Source organism: Varanus komodoensis, unplaced genomic scaffold (assembly GCF_004798865.1).
Source record: "Varanus komodoensis strain SLA01 unplaced genomic scaffold, ASM479886v1 scaffold2, whole genome shotgun sequence".
Classification (NCBI taxonomy): domain Eukaryota; kingdom Metazoa; phylum Chordata; class Lepidosauria; order Squamata; family Varanidae; genus Varanus; species Varanus komodoensis.
The window spans coordinates 7,989,781-8,007,254 of record NW_025335568.1 but is presented as its reverse complement, the minus strand read 5'-3'; the positions used below and the strand labels follow the sequence as shown (position 1 = coordinate 8,007,254).

General features: G+C 38.8%; 1 protein-coding gene across 3 annotated transcripts in view; it reads left to right on the top strand.

Moving 5' to 3' along the window:
* MOB1B (MOB kinase activator 1B) overlaps positions 1-17,383 on the top strand; it is a 32,488-nt gene extending 15,105 nt beyond the window's left edge. For 2 of the 3 annotated variants that reach the window (XM_044428526.1, XM_044428529.1), the window contains exons 2-6: positions 509-675; positions 6,183-6,276; positions 9,841-9,974; positions 11,171-11,334; positions 12,365-17,383. In XM_044428526.1, the coding sequence (XP_044284461.1) occupies positions 509-675; positions 6,183-6,276; positions 9,841-9,974; positions 11,171-11,334; positions 12,365-12,442 (637 nt within the window). In that variant the 3' untranslated portion in view covers positions 12,443-17,383. The remainder of the gene's footprint in view (positions 1-508; positions 676-6,182; positions 6,277-9,840; positions 9,975-11,170; positions 11,335-12,364) is intronic. The other variant, XM_044428527.1, reaches the window with a different exon arrangement.
* The last annotated feature ends 91 nt before the right edge of the window (positions 17,384-17,474 follow it).

Here is a 17,474-nt window from a genome sequence, read left to right as displayed (position 1 = left end):
TTTTCTAGTGCTTTAATCTTCTGTGCACATTTTTCTATTTCGTAAATGAATGGATGGATGTCAGCTACAAGTGATTGTGATTATGGCCTTATCTGCACAGGAGTCATAGCCCATTGGCACATTTCAGGGCAGCCAGAGAGACAGAATTGATCATACGGATCATTCCACTCAATCAGCACCCTATGTGGAATCACAGCATGGAGCCATGACTCCTGTGCAGCTGTGGATATGGGAGAAGAAAGTTAGTATTATGTAAATTTCTGCTTACCTAAGGGTGGAATCTGATAAGAAAGTATAGTCTGCCTCAGGGTATAGAACCAATTAATCTTGTAACAGTCTTCTCTTCCCCAAGTCTCTCTTAATAACCCCTATTTCTAGTTTATAATGGGGGAAGTACATTTTAACCCAAGAGTCTCTACAGTAAGACTGGGAAAGAGGAAGCATCATAAAATGGTTTCTTTCCTCCTTGCAAATTTCTCCGAACCAAATATATTTTCATTCTTTGCAGTAGTAGCCGCTCTTCTAAAACTTTCAAACCAAAGAAGAATATCCCTGAAGGCTCCCACCAGTATGAGCTGCTGAAACATGCAGAGGCCACTCTTGGAAGTGGCAACCTGCGGATGGCTGTCATGCTACCTGAGGGCGAAGACCTAAATGAATGGGTTGCAGTGAACAGTAAGTAAGCTTTTTTCTGTGTGATTTGGAGCACTGATATGAGCTAACCAAAGGATTGGTGAGAAGGGCTTTTTTGTTTTTAAGAAGATAGTCTGCATAAAGAGATTTGGCATAACTGAAAAAATAAAAGCATGTCAGGGGATAATTTACATTTATTTTTAGGAAGTTGCAAACCTATCTCCACAATGAAAAGAATAATTAATTTTAGGATGAAAGACTATATGCAGGGTAACTGCAGTGTAACTGCAGCATGTCTCCGGCATAACATAGGAACAGGTGGGCAAGATGGATTGGCTGAGAAACGTGTGCGCATGTGGTAAGCATGTGCTTTCAATTTTCCTGTCAGCTATTGTTAGGGGAGTATACTAATGTTCGTTTGGTTTACTAAGTAACCATTATTTACAGTTGCAATAATCTCTTCCTCCCATAGCCCTTTTGTGGGCTTGGAGAGAGTCATTCATTTGGCTGAGCATGCAGAAGTTAAGAGAGCAGAGAACTGTTTTTGTTGCTGGGAAAAGCCTCCTCTTTCTTACTTTCTACAGCACAGCATAACTCATGGGTCTCCTCACCAGCAGGCTAGCGGCCGGCACTGTTCTCTGACCTGGCACTTGGGAGTGCCTGACTACCAATAATGTGTATATAGTAGAGCTCTGCTCAACTTGGGACCCACCCTTCTGAATGGACTTCTTCAAGGACTTGATGCACTTCTTGTTTTCCTTACTCTCCTGGGACTGCAGGAAAAAGGGGGGGGTGCACTTTCAAGGTCTTGGTAGGTTGCAGTATACCCCTGGTAGTTTGTGTACAACTTGATGGGTCACAAATTGTGTGAGTTTGAGTATAGCAGCATTTGCTTTCATTTGGGCTGTCTGTTTTTGAGCATAACTTGTGGATTTACAGTTTATTTAATGGGAGTGTTAGAGATCGAAAGACTTGCCACCATCTCTGGAGATTTTCTGTTGCGGTTTCTTTGCATTTCAGCTGTTCTTCCTGAGAGAAATGCCTTTTCTGTTTTTAGCAAACATTGAAAGATGATAAGAGCCTAGTAGGTTGAACTTGCTCACATTCCAGCTGCAGCTGTTTTGTTCTACAGACATGCCTGGCAGTTTTTAAAATAAACAGTCTGTTGCTTTTGTGGAAAAATATTTTGACAAAAAGTGAAAGGAAAATTTAGTATAAAGCACTTAAAATATATATCTTGGAACAACCTAATGGCTAAAGTAACATTCCCAATCTGGTACCTGCTAGATCTGTTGGACTGCAACCCCCATCAGTCCCAGAAAACATATTCGATGGTCAGTGGATGTTGGGAGTGGTCATGCATCTGGAGAGTACCAGATTTGGGAAACCTGTGTTGAAGGATTGAGTTCCAAATTAGAAATACCCTGGTTTGAACCTTGCCTCCACCATGAACTGACTAGGTACCTTAAGCAAGCTGTGCTCTTTCAATCTCAGCAGTCCATCCCTTCATCTGTAATTTGGGGGTGATATTAATACTGGATAACTTACAGGTTGTTCTAACAGCTAGAAGCTTACTGCAGGAATTGAAAACAGAAACTGAGGTGTTTGAACACTTGAAAGTACCAACATAATAATTCCATAATGCAAGACAACAGTGATAAGGATTGAGAGTGAAAGAGAAGCAATTTTGACAATGCTTGCACAGAAAAGGTAATACCTGCATTGTCTGTCATCATTAGGCACATGTTACATATGCACAGGCATACAGAAGGGTTTCTTCTCAGGTCTTTTGAGATTTCCTTATGACATTTTCAGAATTCATCTTTATGTTCTTAATGTTGAAATATTATGTGATTTGAACATTTCATGAGATGAACATCATAGATTCCTTCCCGTCTCCTTGAATTGTGTTTTGTAAGCTTGTCTTAGGTAGCTTTTGTATAGCCTGAAGTGCCCAATCTTTGAAGTTATGCAGAGGCAGGCCTGGTTGGGATCTGGATGGGTTGTGAACTACCTGGAGAACCTTGGCTATGGGTGGGAATGTAATGATAGCAAGCAACTGCAATTCTTTGCCCAAGATCTTGTGCTTGTCCTCTTAATCTGGAGACCAATACTTGTTTTCAAAATGAGTAACAAATAGTTTGATATAGGTATAATTATCTGTCGTGTGTACTTTGTTTTACTACTGCCTCTAGTTTCTGCAAATTGTTTTCTGAAACACTGCAAAAGAACCTGGTCAGAACCTGTTCACTAGATGTGAGAGTGGATGGACACATTCAACATAGACAACACTTCCTCTTTTACACCAACTTTAGCTCCCAGAAAGCATTCTGCCAGCTTTTGTTTAAATCATTTGTCTAGCCAGCAAATGACACTAATTCCAACTGCCAGCCTAAGATCTGAAATGTTGCCATTAATCTCAAAGCCTGACAAAAGGCAGTTCAGCTAAACCACAAGATAATTTTATTGAACAGCTTTTAGCCCACTAACAACATTCCTGTTTTTGTATTACAAATGGGGAAGTGAAATAGAAAGATAATGGTATCCAAGGCCACCCAGGTGGCCTTGACTGGCAAAGATTCACATTTCAGTTTGTGGTATAGTGCAGTATGGATGAAATAACTCAGTCTGTGGAGTGTAAGGACTTTGTAGCAGAAGGTGCTCTGGAACCATAGACTTTCTGGGATCACAGAGAGAACCAAACCCTGCAACCTCTGCCACTCTCTGGGGTTCAGTGAATCTTTTGGCATCCAGTTTCTTAGTGGGGAGGACTGTGAATGAAACATGTTAGAGTCAGTCTCTCCCCCCCCCCCCCACCTTCCCTAGCATTGTTGGCTCCTGACACGTTTGGGCGCTTTGATCGACTTCTGGTCCTGTGAATGTCTTCTCTGTGCCAGGAGTCATGGCAAAGAGCGTGCAGCTCCTGCTTGTCCATTTTGCTGACTGGTTCCTGCTAGGAGGAGCTTTTAGACATGAGCTACTTAAGAATAGCTGAATGGAGGGCGGCAGGGATGAGGAATCACAATTTTTGTAGGGATTTAACTAGTGAACACCTTAATCCCGTGCAGCTGTCTAGGAACTTTGGAAAGTATGAGCTTTAAACATCAATGAAAGAAGGGTCCTTAATGCTTTCTAATTACAGAGTATTTCAAATATATTACCACAGCCTTAAGGACCAGAAGCGTGGCAGCAGAAGCCCATGGCCCACTTGCTATCCATAGGTTATATGGCGCTTGCTTCTGCCCTTGACAATCAGTGGTGGCATTTCCATGGACAAAGGCAAACACTGTTTGTTACTCATGTCAGGGTTATTATTATTATTATTATTATTATTATTATTATTATTATAACATTTCTATGCCGCCCCTTGCTGAAACCTCGGGGCGGCTTACAACATGATAAAATACATTGAAATACAATAGTACATAATAAATTACCATTAAATATAACAATACAAAAAATACATTGATTTACAAATACAAAATTAAAATTATCAGTATAAAATAAAAATATAGGAGGAGAAAGAGAAGGAAGAAGAAGTTGCCCAGGCCAGATCATATGCTTTAACAATTGAAATGATGTTTAAATAAAAAGGTCTTTACCTGGCGCCGAAAAACCAGTAACGACGGTGCCAGGCGGACCTCTTTGGGGAGTGAATTCCATAGGTTGGGCGCCACCGCAGAGAAAGCCCTCCTCCGGGTACTTACTCTCCTAATTTCTTTCATGGAGGGTTCCCGGAGAAGGGACTCTCCCGCAGATCTCAAAGGGCGGTCAGGCATATACGGACGTAAGCGCTCGTTCAGGTAGCCAGGACCCAAGCCGTTTAGGGCTTTGTAGGTCATAATCAACACCTTGAATTGGGCCCGGGCTTCAATGGGAAGCCAGTGAAGCTGATGGAGGACTGGAGTCATGTGAGCATAACGCCCCGTCCCCGTCAGCAACCTGGCAGCTCTATTTTGCACCAATTGAAGTGTTCGGACTGTCTTCAGGGGAAGCCCCACGTAAAGCGCGTTACAGAAGTCTAGGCGGGAAGGCATGTCTTACTTATTTGCTTATGCAAGCTTTTATATATAGGAGTACATACTTTTCCTACATAGGAGTGTGATTTAAAATTTTTTGTATCTTCCTCCCAGAAGGATGCCCATGGAATTCAGTGACATCATGTGAGGCTATCCCAGAGATCTTGTGTGTTCTGCTTTATAGGGGGGAAATATATGTCCCCTCAGTGTACAGAGGCATGCTACATTTCTGTTAGTGTTCACATGAACAACGAGTTAGGAGTAGAGTTGTATGGTCTTTCTTGAGCAGGAGTCTGTATTCCTCATTACTTTTCTTAACTCCTTTCCTTTTTACACACTGAACAGATGTTATTAAACTACCAGGATATATGAATGTGGTAACAGTTTTGCAGACAAAACTGAGAATTTACTCATGTATACACCATAAAATTTGTCTATTTCCCCAAAGAAATGCAGAATTTCTTTACAGTAGTTTAGCATTTTCAAATGTGGCAATGATAAAAATGCTATTTTGACATATATATCAGCAGTGATCTATAAATCCCTTGAGAATAGTTTATAGAATATTCAGTTTGTCTTTTATATCTCTAAGATTAAGTGCAGAATTGGGAAGTGTAAATCTGGTGTTTCTGGGATGTAATTGAGGTGCAGTGTCTGTTTTGCTGAATTAAGGACATAATCTGAATATTAGTTAATGGTGGTGGCATTGAAATTGTTATACTCGGGCTTCCAAGGCATCACAAGACTCATCAGTGGAAGGTCAGAACTCTTGGTGACGCTGTTGTGTCTGCAGCCCAAGTAACAGAAGACTGATTGTACAGCTGTTTGTGTTTTCAAGGACATATTTCAAATGCAAGTTGTAAATGGCTTCTTGAAATAACCAACATAGAGATTCCAGACACTGGGCAAGAATAGACTTGATTACTTTCAAAGGGAACATTGTCATTCATATTTTTCCTCTCCCAAAGATGCTCCCTGCCCCCAAATTTGGATAGTATCTATATTGGAGTTGATTCTTTTGGCTGCTGCTATTCAAGGAACCCATCAGGGTTCTTTTAGGATTTTCTTTGTGATGCAGCATTTTGAATACCACATTAAATTCTGTAGAGAAATAGATGGAAAACTCGCAAGAATAGTGTAAGGGCAGCACCTCATTTTATAGTGATAGCTTTGTATCCTTATGGATTGGTTGCAGGGAATCTCTAAATAGTCCTATGGTCTCTGGGATTCTTGCCCAGGGACCACAGGATTGCCCTTTTAATAGATTAATTGAATTATCCATTAAACTTTCCTCTGGCTAATCAACTCAGACTGCCTTCTGAAAATCTGGCCTACTTTCTGATGACCATTTCCTTTATAAATCAACATATCAACCACAACTGACTAATATTTCTGAGAAGTTGTGTGTGCTGCTTAGCAAAGTACAGTCCAGTTTAGCAGAATACAGTCCAGAAGAAAATAATTTTTGCAGAGTTTGGCAGCTACCTTCTAAATGAAACTCGTCACTGTTTTTCTTTTCTTTTTAAATAGCTGTGGACTTCTTCAACCAGATTAACATGCTTTATGGGACAATAACAGACTTCTGCACAGAAGAGAGCTGCCCAGTGATGTCTGCTGGTCCAAAGTAAGAATGTTTGTTATGCTAAACTGTGACAGTGAAACGACGAGAGAATACATGGTGTATAGTGTTGTGTTGTTAAAGAGAAAGAATTTGTCTATTTTTCATCCTTGTGCTTTGGGACCGATGGTTGAGTTTTTGCAGAACTTGATTGTGCTGGGGAGAGGGGGGAGAGCAGGGCAATAGGAAGTGAAGGCCATGAGGGATGAAAAAATACGGCAAAGCTTTACAACTGCTACCTAGGTGTGGGACTTTTTCAAACGCATCTTCACAGCCATGAGACCAGAAAAGCATTTTTAATTAAAGCAAAGATGCATACCTACCCAGTGTGGCCCTTTGGAAAATCTTTCCGCCACAAATGGCAGTGCCTAGGCATTGTTCTGTTTCCTGGAGGCTGGGAACTAGAGTTTAACAATACCTAGCCAACTGGATTTGATTCAGTGTCCTCTTGTTGCCCAGTGCTAACCAGTGTCATTCCAATAGGAGAACAATATTAAACAGAGCACTGTGTATTAACAAACAACGTTTTTTCCCTGTTTCCACTTGCTTGTTATTCTGAATATTTTTAATGATCACTTGTTCCTTACTGTCAGTGGTGAAAACCCTACTTGGTTAAAAATCAGTTCATACATAGATTATGAAAACACATTTCAGTTTTTTTTACTTTTAACTAGGTTGTTGCAGAGTAATAGTGCTGCCTCCCCATCATAGTACTGTGGCCAGGATGCTACCACAACCATAAAGCAATGGTCATCTACTCTGTCAGCACCTTTTTAGCCCTGCCATTGAGCTGGGATTTTTCTTGGAACCCAATGCACGCATAAAATTTTAATAATTCCCCTTAACACTGGTTAAACATTTTGCCTGAAGTTGTGGTTTAAGTGAAGGAATAGCCACAAATCTTACAAACTGGTTAAAGCTGGGTTGAAGTGGGTTTGCAAACCATGGTTAAGGCTGTAATTTGTGCACACTTAACTTGGGAGAAATTTTATTTGAAATGGGTGAGACTTCCCGTTGTCATATGATTAGACAAAAAGGCGGCTTCCCTGCCTCTCATCTTTACTGTTTGAAAGGTGCCATGCAGGTTTTGCTGGTATGTCTCTGCATAGGCAGGGTGTAGCCTCTTCCATAGGCAGGACTTAGCTTTGCAAGCTAAAACATGGTTCTGCTTTATGTTTGGGATTTAGTCAGGATTAATGTAATACACTGTGGTTAGCATTAACTATGGATAATAATAAGGCCAACAAAAAGTTCAAACAAACATACACTCTGGCAGGTGTATCTAGTAGAAAACTGGCAGTTGGAGCAGGTGATGACAAGACTAATGAAAGGATATTTGGTTGGCAGGGAGAGAAATTTGAGATGTGTTGGAATTGGAGGGCAAGTTGCAGTTTTAGAATCACTGTCCTACTATTCTAGATGCTCTACTATTGCACCTACTGGTCCTAAAAATGGCTATCTTTTGGAGGCAGATAACACTATTAATAATAAGCCTGGGCATCTGCTCAGTGAAAAAATTGCTTTTCAGATTCCTAGGAACGATTGCCTGTCTCTGGCCAAACAAGTTTCTTGTGTTCAGAAACAAGTGACTGACATTCATTGTAATCCTTGAAATTTTGTTCAGGTGATTGTATGATTTTTTTTAATGTCACAGTTAGGTATGTTTCCAAAGTAGGCCTTCAGGCTGAGTATTGATATAAAACCAATACGTTTTGGAGTGGTCTTTACCATTTTAATCTCCCCTCTTTTGTAGAAGTAACAGGCATTTTAACAAGCTATATCTTTCATCATTATGGGCACAAATATAGATGTTGGTTTTGCTCTAAAGGAGCATCACGTGTTATTCCTAGGAACTGAAAATTCACATTCTTCTAACTAAGAACTAAGCATTCTTAAAACACTGTCATTACAATTTTCTGGGTCACACATGCACTGAAACAGAGTGCTAGCTCAGAAGTGTGTGCTGACCTGAAGTCATTTTGCTCCATACAAGACAAAGGAACAATGTGATGGGACTTTATAGAATCTTGCTGTGTTTTAAGTGGAAAATGCAGCCGATGGGAAGGGACTGGTGCCCAGACTTTAAAGCTTGCAATGTAAGTGTGGCTTTTACTGTTCCACTTACATTTCATTTTTCTGCTCAGCTGTTTGCAGTATGATTATTTTAAACTGTCCATATTCTATCAGGGTAGAGCTGTACTGGTATTTTTAGAACTAAGGGGAAGGACACGAATTAGTAGATGTACAATAGATGTACATAAGGTGCTACATTGTCAAAAATATTTAATGAAGGAATGGCTGGAGTGATTTTATTTAACTTATAACCTCATCATTAATACAATTTACATGCATCTGTGTGTTGAATGTATCTGAAAAATACAGAGAGAAGCTCTCAGGATAATGAGATTCAATTACAAAGAATGGGAACTAAATATCAGATTTTTGTGTTTTAAATAGCACAATTATCATCTTGCTCTCAGCTTAGGAAGGGATTGGTGACAGTGAGGTCTCGAAATGTTATTGAGAAATGTTCTCTGTAAATCTTAGGGGTTAGATGGGTCTAACGAGGTAGGGAGGTGGGGATGACAATTTTTTCTTCATAGGGAACTTTTTCCTTCCTATGAAACTTGGGAAGTAAACTCAGCAACATTCAGAAGGAAAATAATTGTGAGTAAACATACGATTTACCTGTGAAACAAATAATTTTGTATATCTATACATAACAGCAATTTTATTTTATTTTGAATCTAGTTGTTCATATGTACTTAGTCAAAACTTCCCATCCTGCTAAAATCTACAAGACAAGCACAAACTTTGCAGTTAGGTGGGACACTATAGAAAACAGGATGTGTCATGGATAGGTTCACGGTGGCTAATAACTGCTTCTTTGGGATGTCTGAATAGAGACTCTTAAAATAGAGGTGGTTGAAGGGGGCAGGGAGCTGGTCATGGCCTTGTGATCAGCATTACCATTCTTTTTACTGCAGTATCTGCTGGTTGTAGCTATTGCTTTGTAAATGAAAGTGAAAAGTGGGTCATCATGACATCAGAATTGGAGAGTCTGCACAGCAGGATTAGGTGCAATGCTCTAGCTGTGCAATTATCAGGCAAATAATTTATTTGCACTTGTTTTAGAGTTCTGAGGGTGTGATTAGTGCCTTGACCCTTATGATCAAGTACCCTAACCCCAGCATTGATGTTCATAATGACACCAGCCCTTAATGCTTTTATCTTAATATTCTGTCCCAGGTAAAATATTAGCTCTTATTTTCAATAGCTGGTATCCAAAGATAGGCAAAATTTGTCCTGCATATCCAGAGGAACTTCCTGCTTCTTTTTCATATGCAGCTAAGCCTCCTGCCAAATAGCAAATTGCTTTTGAAACTGAGGGGACTTGTGGATGGGGAGGAATAGTGGTCTGTGGTATGAACAAAGAAAAACCAGCATAAGCATCAATGAAAGAGGTTTTGTATCCCACCATAATCTGTTGAAAACACAATAAAATGTCATTTGCTTAGTGCATGAACTCATAAATCTGGGTTCATATCTTCCATTTCTGTCCCATTCCAGATACGAGTACCATTGGGCAGATGGGACAAACATAAAGAAGCCAATCAAGTGCTCAGCACCAAAGTACATTGATTACCTGATGACCTGGGTTCAAGATCAGCTGGATGATGAGACACTGTTTCCATCCAAAATCGGTAAATTTAAAATATGGAATTGGAATATTGCCAAACATGAAGGCTTGACATTTTAGTTCTTTCTAAAGGCATAGAAGGAAACAAAGGCTTCAGTCTTGAGGAAAGTCCACACAGAATTCTCAGATATATAACAAGCATAAATAGTAGCTTTTAAAAGTTGGGCAGTTTTCCCAACACTAATTTAAACATTGCACCAAAAATGTCCCAATATATGGCCCATAATTTTCAGCAATCCTTCATTAACAGGAAAAGCTTTTTCAATGTAAGTAATGATATTTTCAGTGCTTACTCTAATTCTAATGGCATTTCTTTTCCATCCTAGAGAAAAAGCAGTAATGAAGGAAAATACAATTACCACTTCATTTGAGCACTACTGTACATGTTCTGACTATATTTAGTAATCAGTCAGTTTTAGGAAATAAATATATTCCTTGTGGGGAGAGTGGAACACTGGGTTTCTATTGCACATATGTACACCATTTTCATTGTTTTCTCAAAATAATTGTTTGGGTTACGCCTTTTTCCACATCAGTGCAATACATTGTTCTTTTCCAAGAAAATGGCTTGCATTCTAAAAACATTAGCTTTCACCAGTTTTTCATGGATGGTTGCTAAAGTGGAACATATACATATTGGGTTTTGTCAGTTTTTAATAACATCCTGTTATTTTGCCCAACTGGCAATAAACAGATTTTTTTACATTTTAATACTTTATTTCAGACATCTCTAATCTTGCTATGTGTGCAATTGCATTTCTGTAAGATTTGAGGCTCTATCCAGAGGCTTTCAACCACCTAAAATTATAGCTTTATTAACAGGATTGACTATCTTAAAAATAGATAACCGGAGATCCATGTTATTCAGGCTAAGCATTTAGGAAACTGAATGTTTTGGCTGTCTTGTCTGTATCTTTTCGGTTACTGGTGGAAAAAACTCTGTATAGAAAGTCACTTTCCAGCTCTCCCAGTACCCATAGTGGGACTTTCAAGAACTCTGTGGCCCTGATGGCGGGCTTCCTGTGCTCATTGCAGGAGTGTCTCGAGGGAAGAGGTACCAACTGTTCCAATGTCCTGGACTTTTGTTTATGCACTGAAGCAAGAAGCTGTCAACCAGATGATAAACCTGCACGCGATTAGGCTGTAGTTCTGTGTAGGAATACAGTGTTAAAACTGAAGGTCTGATTTGTTGATTTGTAGGTGTCCCATTCCCAAAGAACTTCATGTCAGTAGCCAAGACCATCTTAAAGCGTCTCTTCAGAGTTTACGCTCACATTTATCACCAGCACTTTGATCCAGTGATTCAGCTTCAAGAAGAGGCACATCTCAACACATCCTTCAAGCACTTTATCTTTTTTGTTCAGGTAAATAAGCACAGGGGTCACAGTGATGTACCATTGCTCTGCAAGGTGGAAAACAGTTCTGTTTTCTAGCGCTTGTCGTGTTGAAGCACTGGATAGTCTACTTTGCTGGGATGTCTCCTTCACCATGTGATAATGTAATGGCATGTAGGTTGTGCTCCATCCTCAATTGAATTCTGTGTTGTAGAATCACACTTTAAAAGAAATGTATAGTAGAAACATTGTGGTGATGGATGGAACTGTAGCTCTTCTCCACAGCCATGAAGCAACTGTGAATTTGCTTTCTTCCTTGGGAAACTGAAACTTTTAGGATTCCTCCTCTAAGGCCATCTGTTGCAGTGGGTGGGTTTGCATATTATAGAGGGTAAACAATCTGTACCAGCTCATTTTCTGCCCCATGCACGCTGGTCCATTTGGAAAGCCATGGTTCTTCCTACGTAATTATAGCATGGTTTGTAAACTACTCCAGCCACCCATCCTCATGGGTTCTGATATCATAAGAACCTGCACTCAGTGAGGGTAATTATGCTAATTAGCTTGTAACTAGCATATGTGGTGAGTGAAAAGAAGCCACCATGACTTACTTTAATTCTGTGATCATGCTAACCTTACTCAAGTTGTGATACTGCAGTTTACGGACATTCTAGAGCTCTAGCTTATGGAACTGGTGCTCATCTCACTGAAAAGAGGTGAAGTGTGACCATCTGCACATGCCTCAAGAAGTGAGGTGGGTACCTTCTGTATTCTGTTCTGGCCTCTGCAACAGTAGCAGATGCTTGAGGAAATGTTTCCCATTACAATTTGTTGTGCAGAGAGCTTTGGTATCTCTTCCTTCTTCAGGTCCCTTAATAGCGGTTTAGGTTGGCACTGCCCTTGTTTATGTTTTACCTTGCTGGGTGGGCTCCTTTTCTCTGGCATAATCCACCATTTCATGCAGCCTGTTGTTTTTCTTTCAGTTAAAATATGACCATTAATAACGATTATTCCATTAAATATCTAACTGATATGTTGGCTTTTTTTCTGTCTCCGCCAGGAATTTAACCTTATAGACAGAAGAGAACTTGCTCCACTCCAAGAACTGATTGAGAAACTCACTTCAAAGGACAGATAAGCAGAAATGGATTTGTGCAAATCACTTGTTTCTTTAAACAGGCGTGTGGAGTTTTAGGGATTTGGGCTGCAATCCTTTATATACTAATTGTGATCTGTGGGACCTATGCCTGAGTGTGTGGAGGTTTGCAGCCTTTTAATTTTTTGGTTTTAGTAACTAAAGGAAATGTGTTCTGTTTTTATTTGGGCAGCCTAGATCCATTCTCTGTGCTTTTATTAGAAGAACTCCTTTATCTTTTAGTGAGACACACAGTAAATGGCTTTCTGTTCTTGTTCATTGTGTACTTTTTAAAGCAGATGTCTTGTGTTTATAAAAGGAAAAAAAAACATGCTTGTTGAGAAATGTGACACTGCTGGTTGTATGAGTTCTGCATTGCCAGTTGTAGCCCTTAAAGAGACGTAACCTTCTCTAAGTGCCTTGGCAGACTCTCTTCTGAGGTACAAAGCACATACAAAGAACATTGCTGGAAAAGAAAACACACATTGCTACCCAGGACATTTACTAACACTTGTTATATAAATATGTGTAAAACTTTTAAAAAGCCATAACTTCTGTCGGTGATCTCCAGCTTTTAATACAAAGCAAAGCCTTTAGTGATGAATGAGGGCTATGGAAGGGGCATGAGAGAGGGGGGCTCATTTTTTATTTCCTGCTCAGAAACCCACACAGTAAGTCTTGCATCTGTGGAGGACCAAGGATAACATGGGGTTAACCACTTGCTTTGTTGCTTATATTTTTTCTGCAAGCGTTAAAGTTCATTTAGATCAGTCAGCATGTTTATTCCAAGGGTCAGTGCCGGTCAAACGATACTGTAAGCTTTCCTATTCAATAAATTGGCCATCTTCCAGGAGCATCAAGTAGATAACAAAGGGCCAAGTCAATCACAGGGAACACCAGTAATGGTAATAAAGAGCCCTTTTTAAACTTTCCAGTCCACCATAGTTACTTGAATCCTGGAAGACTGCTCGGCTAAGTTCCATGGGTTCCTCAGATCTTTTTATAAATTGCCTGAATCCATCGTTACGATGTGGAGGCCTTGTCATCACATTCTTCCTGAGCACACAGTCCCTTTGCGGTCTGTGTTAGATAACTCTTCCTATACAGAGTACAGTTGCATTTTGACGACTTGCTTTTAGGTGCAGTTTAGATGACTTGGTTTATTTTTGATGTAACTTGTCATTCTTCCTTCCTCAATTTTTTTTCCTTTGAATTGAGGAAAAGAGCCAGTATCATTTGACCAGTCTTCTAGTATAGACCACTGCTTGGGGATGTTCGTGATAAGATATTGTGAAACTCAGGACTTTTCATTCTGAGAAACTGAAACTGTGAGCCATCTCTGTTTCCTACACCTTAGTACCAATCTCAGGTTTTATTCAGAGTTCTTTGTACAAACACATCTGACTGGACATTAGAAATGTACGAATTGTTTGAGCATATAGTATTAAAGGATAATCACTTTCACCCTTTGCAACACAATTTGCATAGACTGAGTGAAAGCAATGAATTGGTGTAGAAAAGGTCTTCATTCTGGAGGACCTGAAGCCCACTTCCCATATTAGCACCATGATGACCACTTATTATAGGTATATGCACAATTCTTATGCACAGTATATGCTTCCAGTTTCTATGAGATTGTATGGATGCAGTGTGCTTGAAGCACTTCTATAGGTCTGCAGCATGTTCTTGAGCATGATAATGGCCTTGAGTTATAAATAATTCAGTTATAAAGGGAAAAACAAATTGCCCTCATCACTTTATCTGATTTATTGAATTCATGCTCTTGGCCTTGAAAATATAAGTACCGCTTGATTGTAGTTTATACAATCTATATGTAGATTGCATATAGACTTATAATTCAGCATGCACACCTAGTAAAATTAATAATCTGGAATTTGGATAGTATCTAATACCACTCCTGACATGCTTTGTCACATGCCACTTTTGTCTGTACTTGCATTTAGAAGTCTGGCTCACAGTTCTGAAAAATGAAAGTCCAAGTAGTGCCAATTATTACTTAAATGCCCCAAAGCCTCATCTAGCAATTTTAATTGCTCATAATGGATGCCTATTGAAAAAATAATCCTACCACATCTCCTGCAGAAATATGTTTGGATCTAGGAACTTTAAAATATATATTTTTAGATTTGGTCATAGTATATCACAATCTTTGTTCTTGAAATAACATTCTTTTAGGGACTCTAGTGAATACAAACAGGGTGTACTAAGTTTCAAGTACTCATTGAAAAAAGTATTTAGTAAAAAGTGTTGGTTGGTTTAATTGCTGATTTTCTTATTGGAAACTAAAATACTGGAGATCATTGTCTGATAATGCTGTTGGTTAAATTCTGATTTCATTAAACAAGACAAAGGCATTGGGACTATGAAGACAATGTAATATGAATATTCGTTATTTGTACTGCATTGAGAACTGTCCATTTTTTGGTGGGAAAATTATTCACTGTTTGAGGGTATATTAAAATGCAAATCTAAAAGTTTCCTTATTTTTCAGCAGAACAAAGATCTTGAAAGCTGAACATTATACTATCATTTAAAAAAAAACAAAAATATAATCTGGATCTAGAGTTTAACTTTAATGAGATGCACTGCTTGATACTGAATTGCTTTTTTATATCAAACATTGGATATTCAGGCCTGGTGAATACTAGGAACAGATTTTATACTCACAGCCAGCCATTTCTTAACACCATTTTCCTTCCACAGTGAAGGAAGAGCCTTAGAGCTTCAAAAGGCTGAACTAGTTTTGCCCTTATTTCAGCTGCTGGTCCTTGGTGATGTAGTTATAAACTTCAAGAGGTAATTGATCTCTGTTTCATGACCCTGGGCACTACTAATGATCACAAAAGTAGATGCAAGTCCATTAAAACCAGTAGTGTTATACTTTCTTGGGCCAGTCATTGATTTGATTTAGAGGATTTTACATTGGTAGGACAAAACTTCAGCATTACAACAGGAATCGTATGTTGGCTTTGCATATTCACATCAGGGATCCATGCTAATTGCATAAGTATAAAAATGTCCCACATTCTATTGTTAAGTGGTAGCTGGATTTTAGAGAGACCAACTTTCCAAAGGACAGGTAGTCTTTTTGCAAGTTCATGTCAAGTTTTCTTTTACTGCTTACTATGCAATGTACAATTCTCAATATCTGTAGTTAAAACAGAAAAACAAACTCTGTTAATATTTTGGAACTGAAATCTCTCTCTCAAGTTCCCTTCACAGGCAAAAGGCCAATTTGCTGCTATTGACTCTAATCTTAACTTCTAAAAATTTCATTTCCACAAACCCTTGTCTTGGATTGCTATATGAAGATATAATTGTGCGTGTGGTTTTTTTTTTTTTTTTAAATAACACTTTTGTTTGGGGAATATCTCAAACCAGCAGACTCTTATTTCCCCCCCAGAATACTATATTACAGGTTAATGCCAGTTTTCTTATTGCTAAATCATAACATAAAGATGGACCTGCCAGTTTTTCAGTTGCAAAGCTCTCATATCGCTTAATAATTGTTTGACATTGTATTTCTTTTAATAGATTTTGGGTTTTCTAGACTGCATCTCTAGAACCAATAGCCACGTTAGGAGTGAGGTATTTACATCTGCGTAAAAGTTTAGTTGGTATCTTATTTCTGTCATTCACACATGAAGTTTCCTTTTTTAAAAAATATAGTTCCCTCCTAAAACTGCAAATTCAAATTATAAAATACTTTTATTTGCTTGTATTTTCCCTCAAGAGCACTGTTCTTTCAATAGTTTTTCATAGATTACTGTATTTTTAGGGGAAATTGATTTTTATAGCCACTAAACTGTACTCATTATTTTTGTACATGTGCAACTAGATCATCTGGGAACACAAATCTTTTAAAAAGTTACTTGTTTGCATTTTTAATACATTTACTCGCAGATACCGTGTTGCTAAATATTGCCATCAGAATTGATACCTTCTGATATGCAGTGGAGAACCAAAAGACTTGAGAAAAGTTTACTAGTAATCCTGGTACATGCAGACTGTGGAGAGAACCATCTAATTCCTGCTAACTGGCAGGGCCTTAGATTCAGTGTTGGGGAAAGGAGACCAAATAGCTTGTACTCTCCTGACGGTGGAAACACACACAAGTACAGGATGGTTCCTTGAAGTGGCTGCTGAGCATCTGCCAGGGCCGCAGCTTCCAGTTAGAATGAAGCAAGTTTTAAACCACTAGCAGAACAGTTCAACATTGTTAGAAAGTCCTGTTTAAAGTTACAGTTGGTGGTTGTGAGAAGTGGGGTGGGTTGTATCCTTATACACAAGAAAACAGCACTTTGGGGAGAAGGCTACATTTCAACCATATTCCTGACTGGCTTTCTATTTGTGGTGAGTTCTGTTTCATTTAAGCATGAAATCCCACTCATCCACCCACCCCCATTTGAAAAATCCTTACACTCTGCTTCTGCTAATTGATTGGATCCCCTTGTGCTTGGTTTGATGCTGTATGTGGGGTTTGCCTTCGTGTCTGAGCTCACCTAATGACATAGCTGCTGTCACCCTAAATTTGACAGCAAGGCTGTCTATCAGAGGCAAAAATGTATTGGAGATACAATGCTGTAATCATTCCTGTGTCTTTTAAGTATATCAAAGTAGCTGGATTTTAAAAAGGCTTAAAATACAAAATGCAACACAGAGACCTGTACTGTAAGCAGACTGTGCCAATATTACTTCAGTTTGTAGTCATTGATCAATGCTAGTTTTAAAGGAAAACAGCTTTTGATTTACAAAAAGCTGAATATCTGAAATTCTGCAACACATATATTGGAAAGATGTAAATACTTTATACAGATTGTTGTAAGTGATGGGATGAAAAAAATATATAAATACTAGGCTTTTTCAGTAAGGAACTGAATGCTGTTTATAAGAAGAAAAATAAATAGCTATGTTTGATCACAATTGCCTTTTTTCTTTCTCATCCTAACCTACAGTTTTTATTTATATATGGGCATACATTGTGTATCCATACATGGTGTACATCTAAACATCC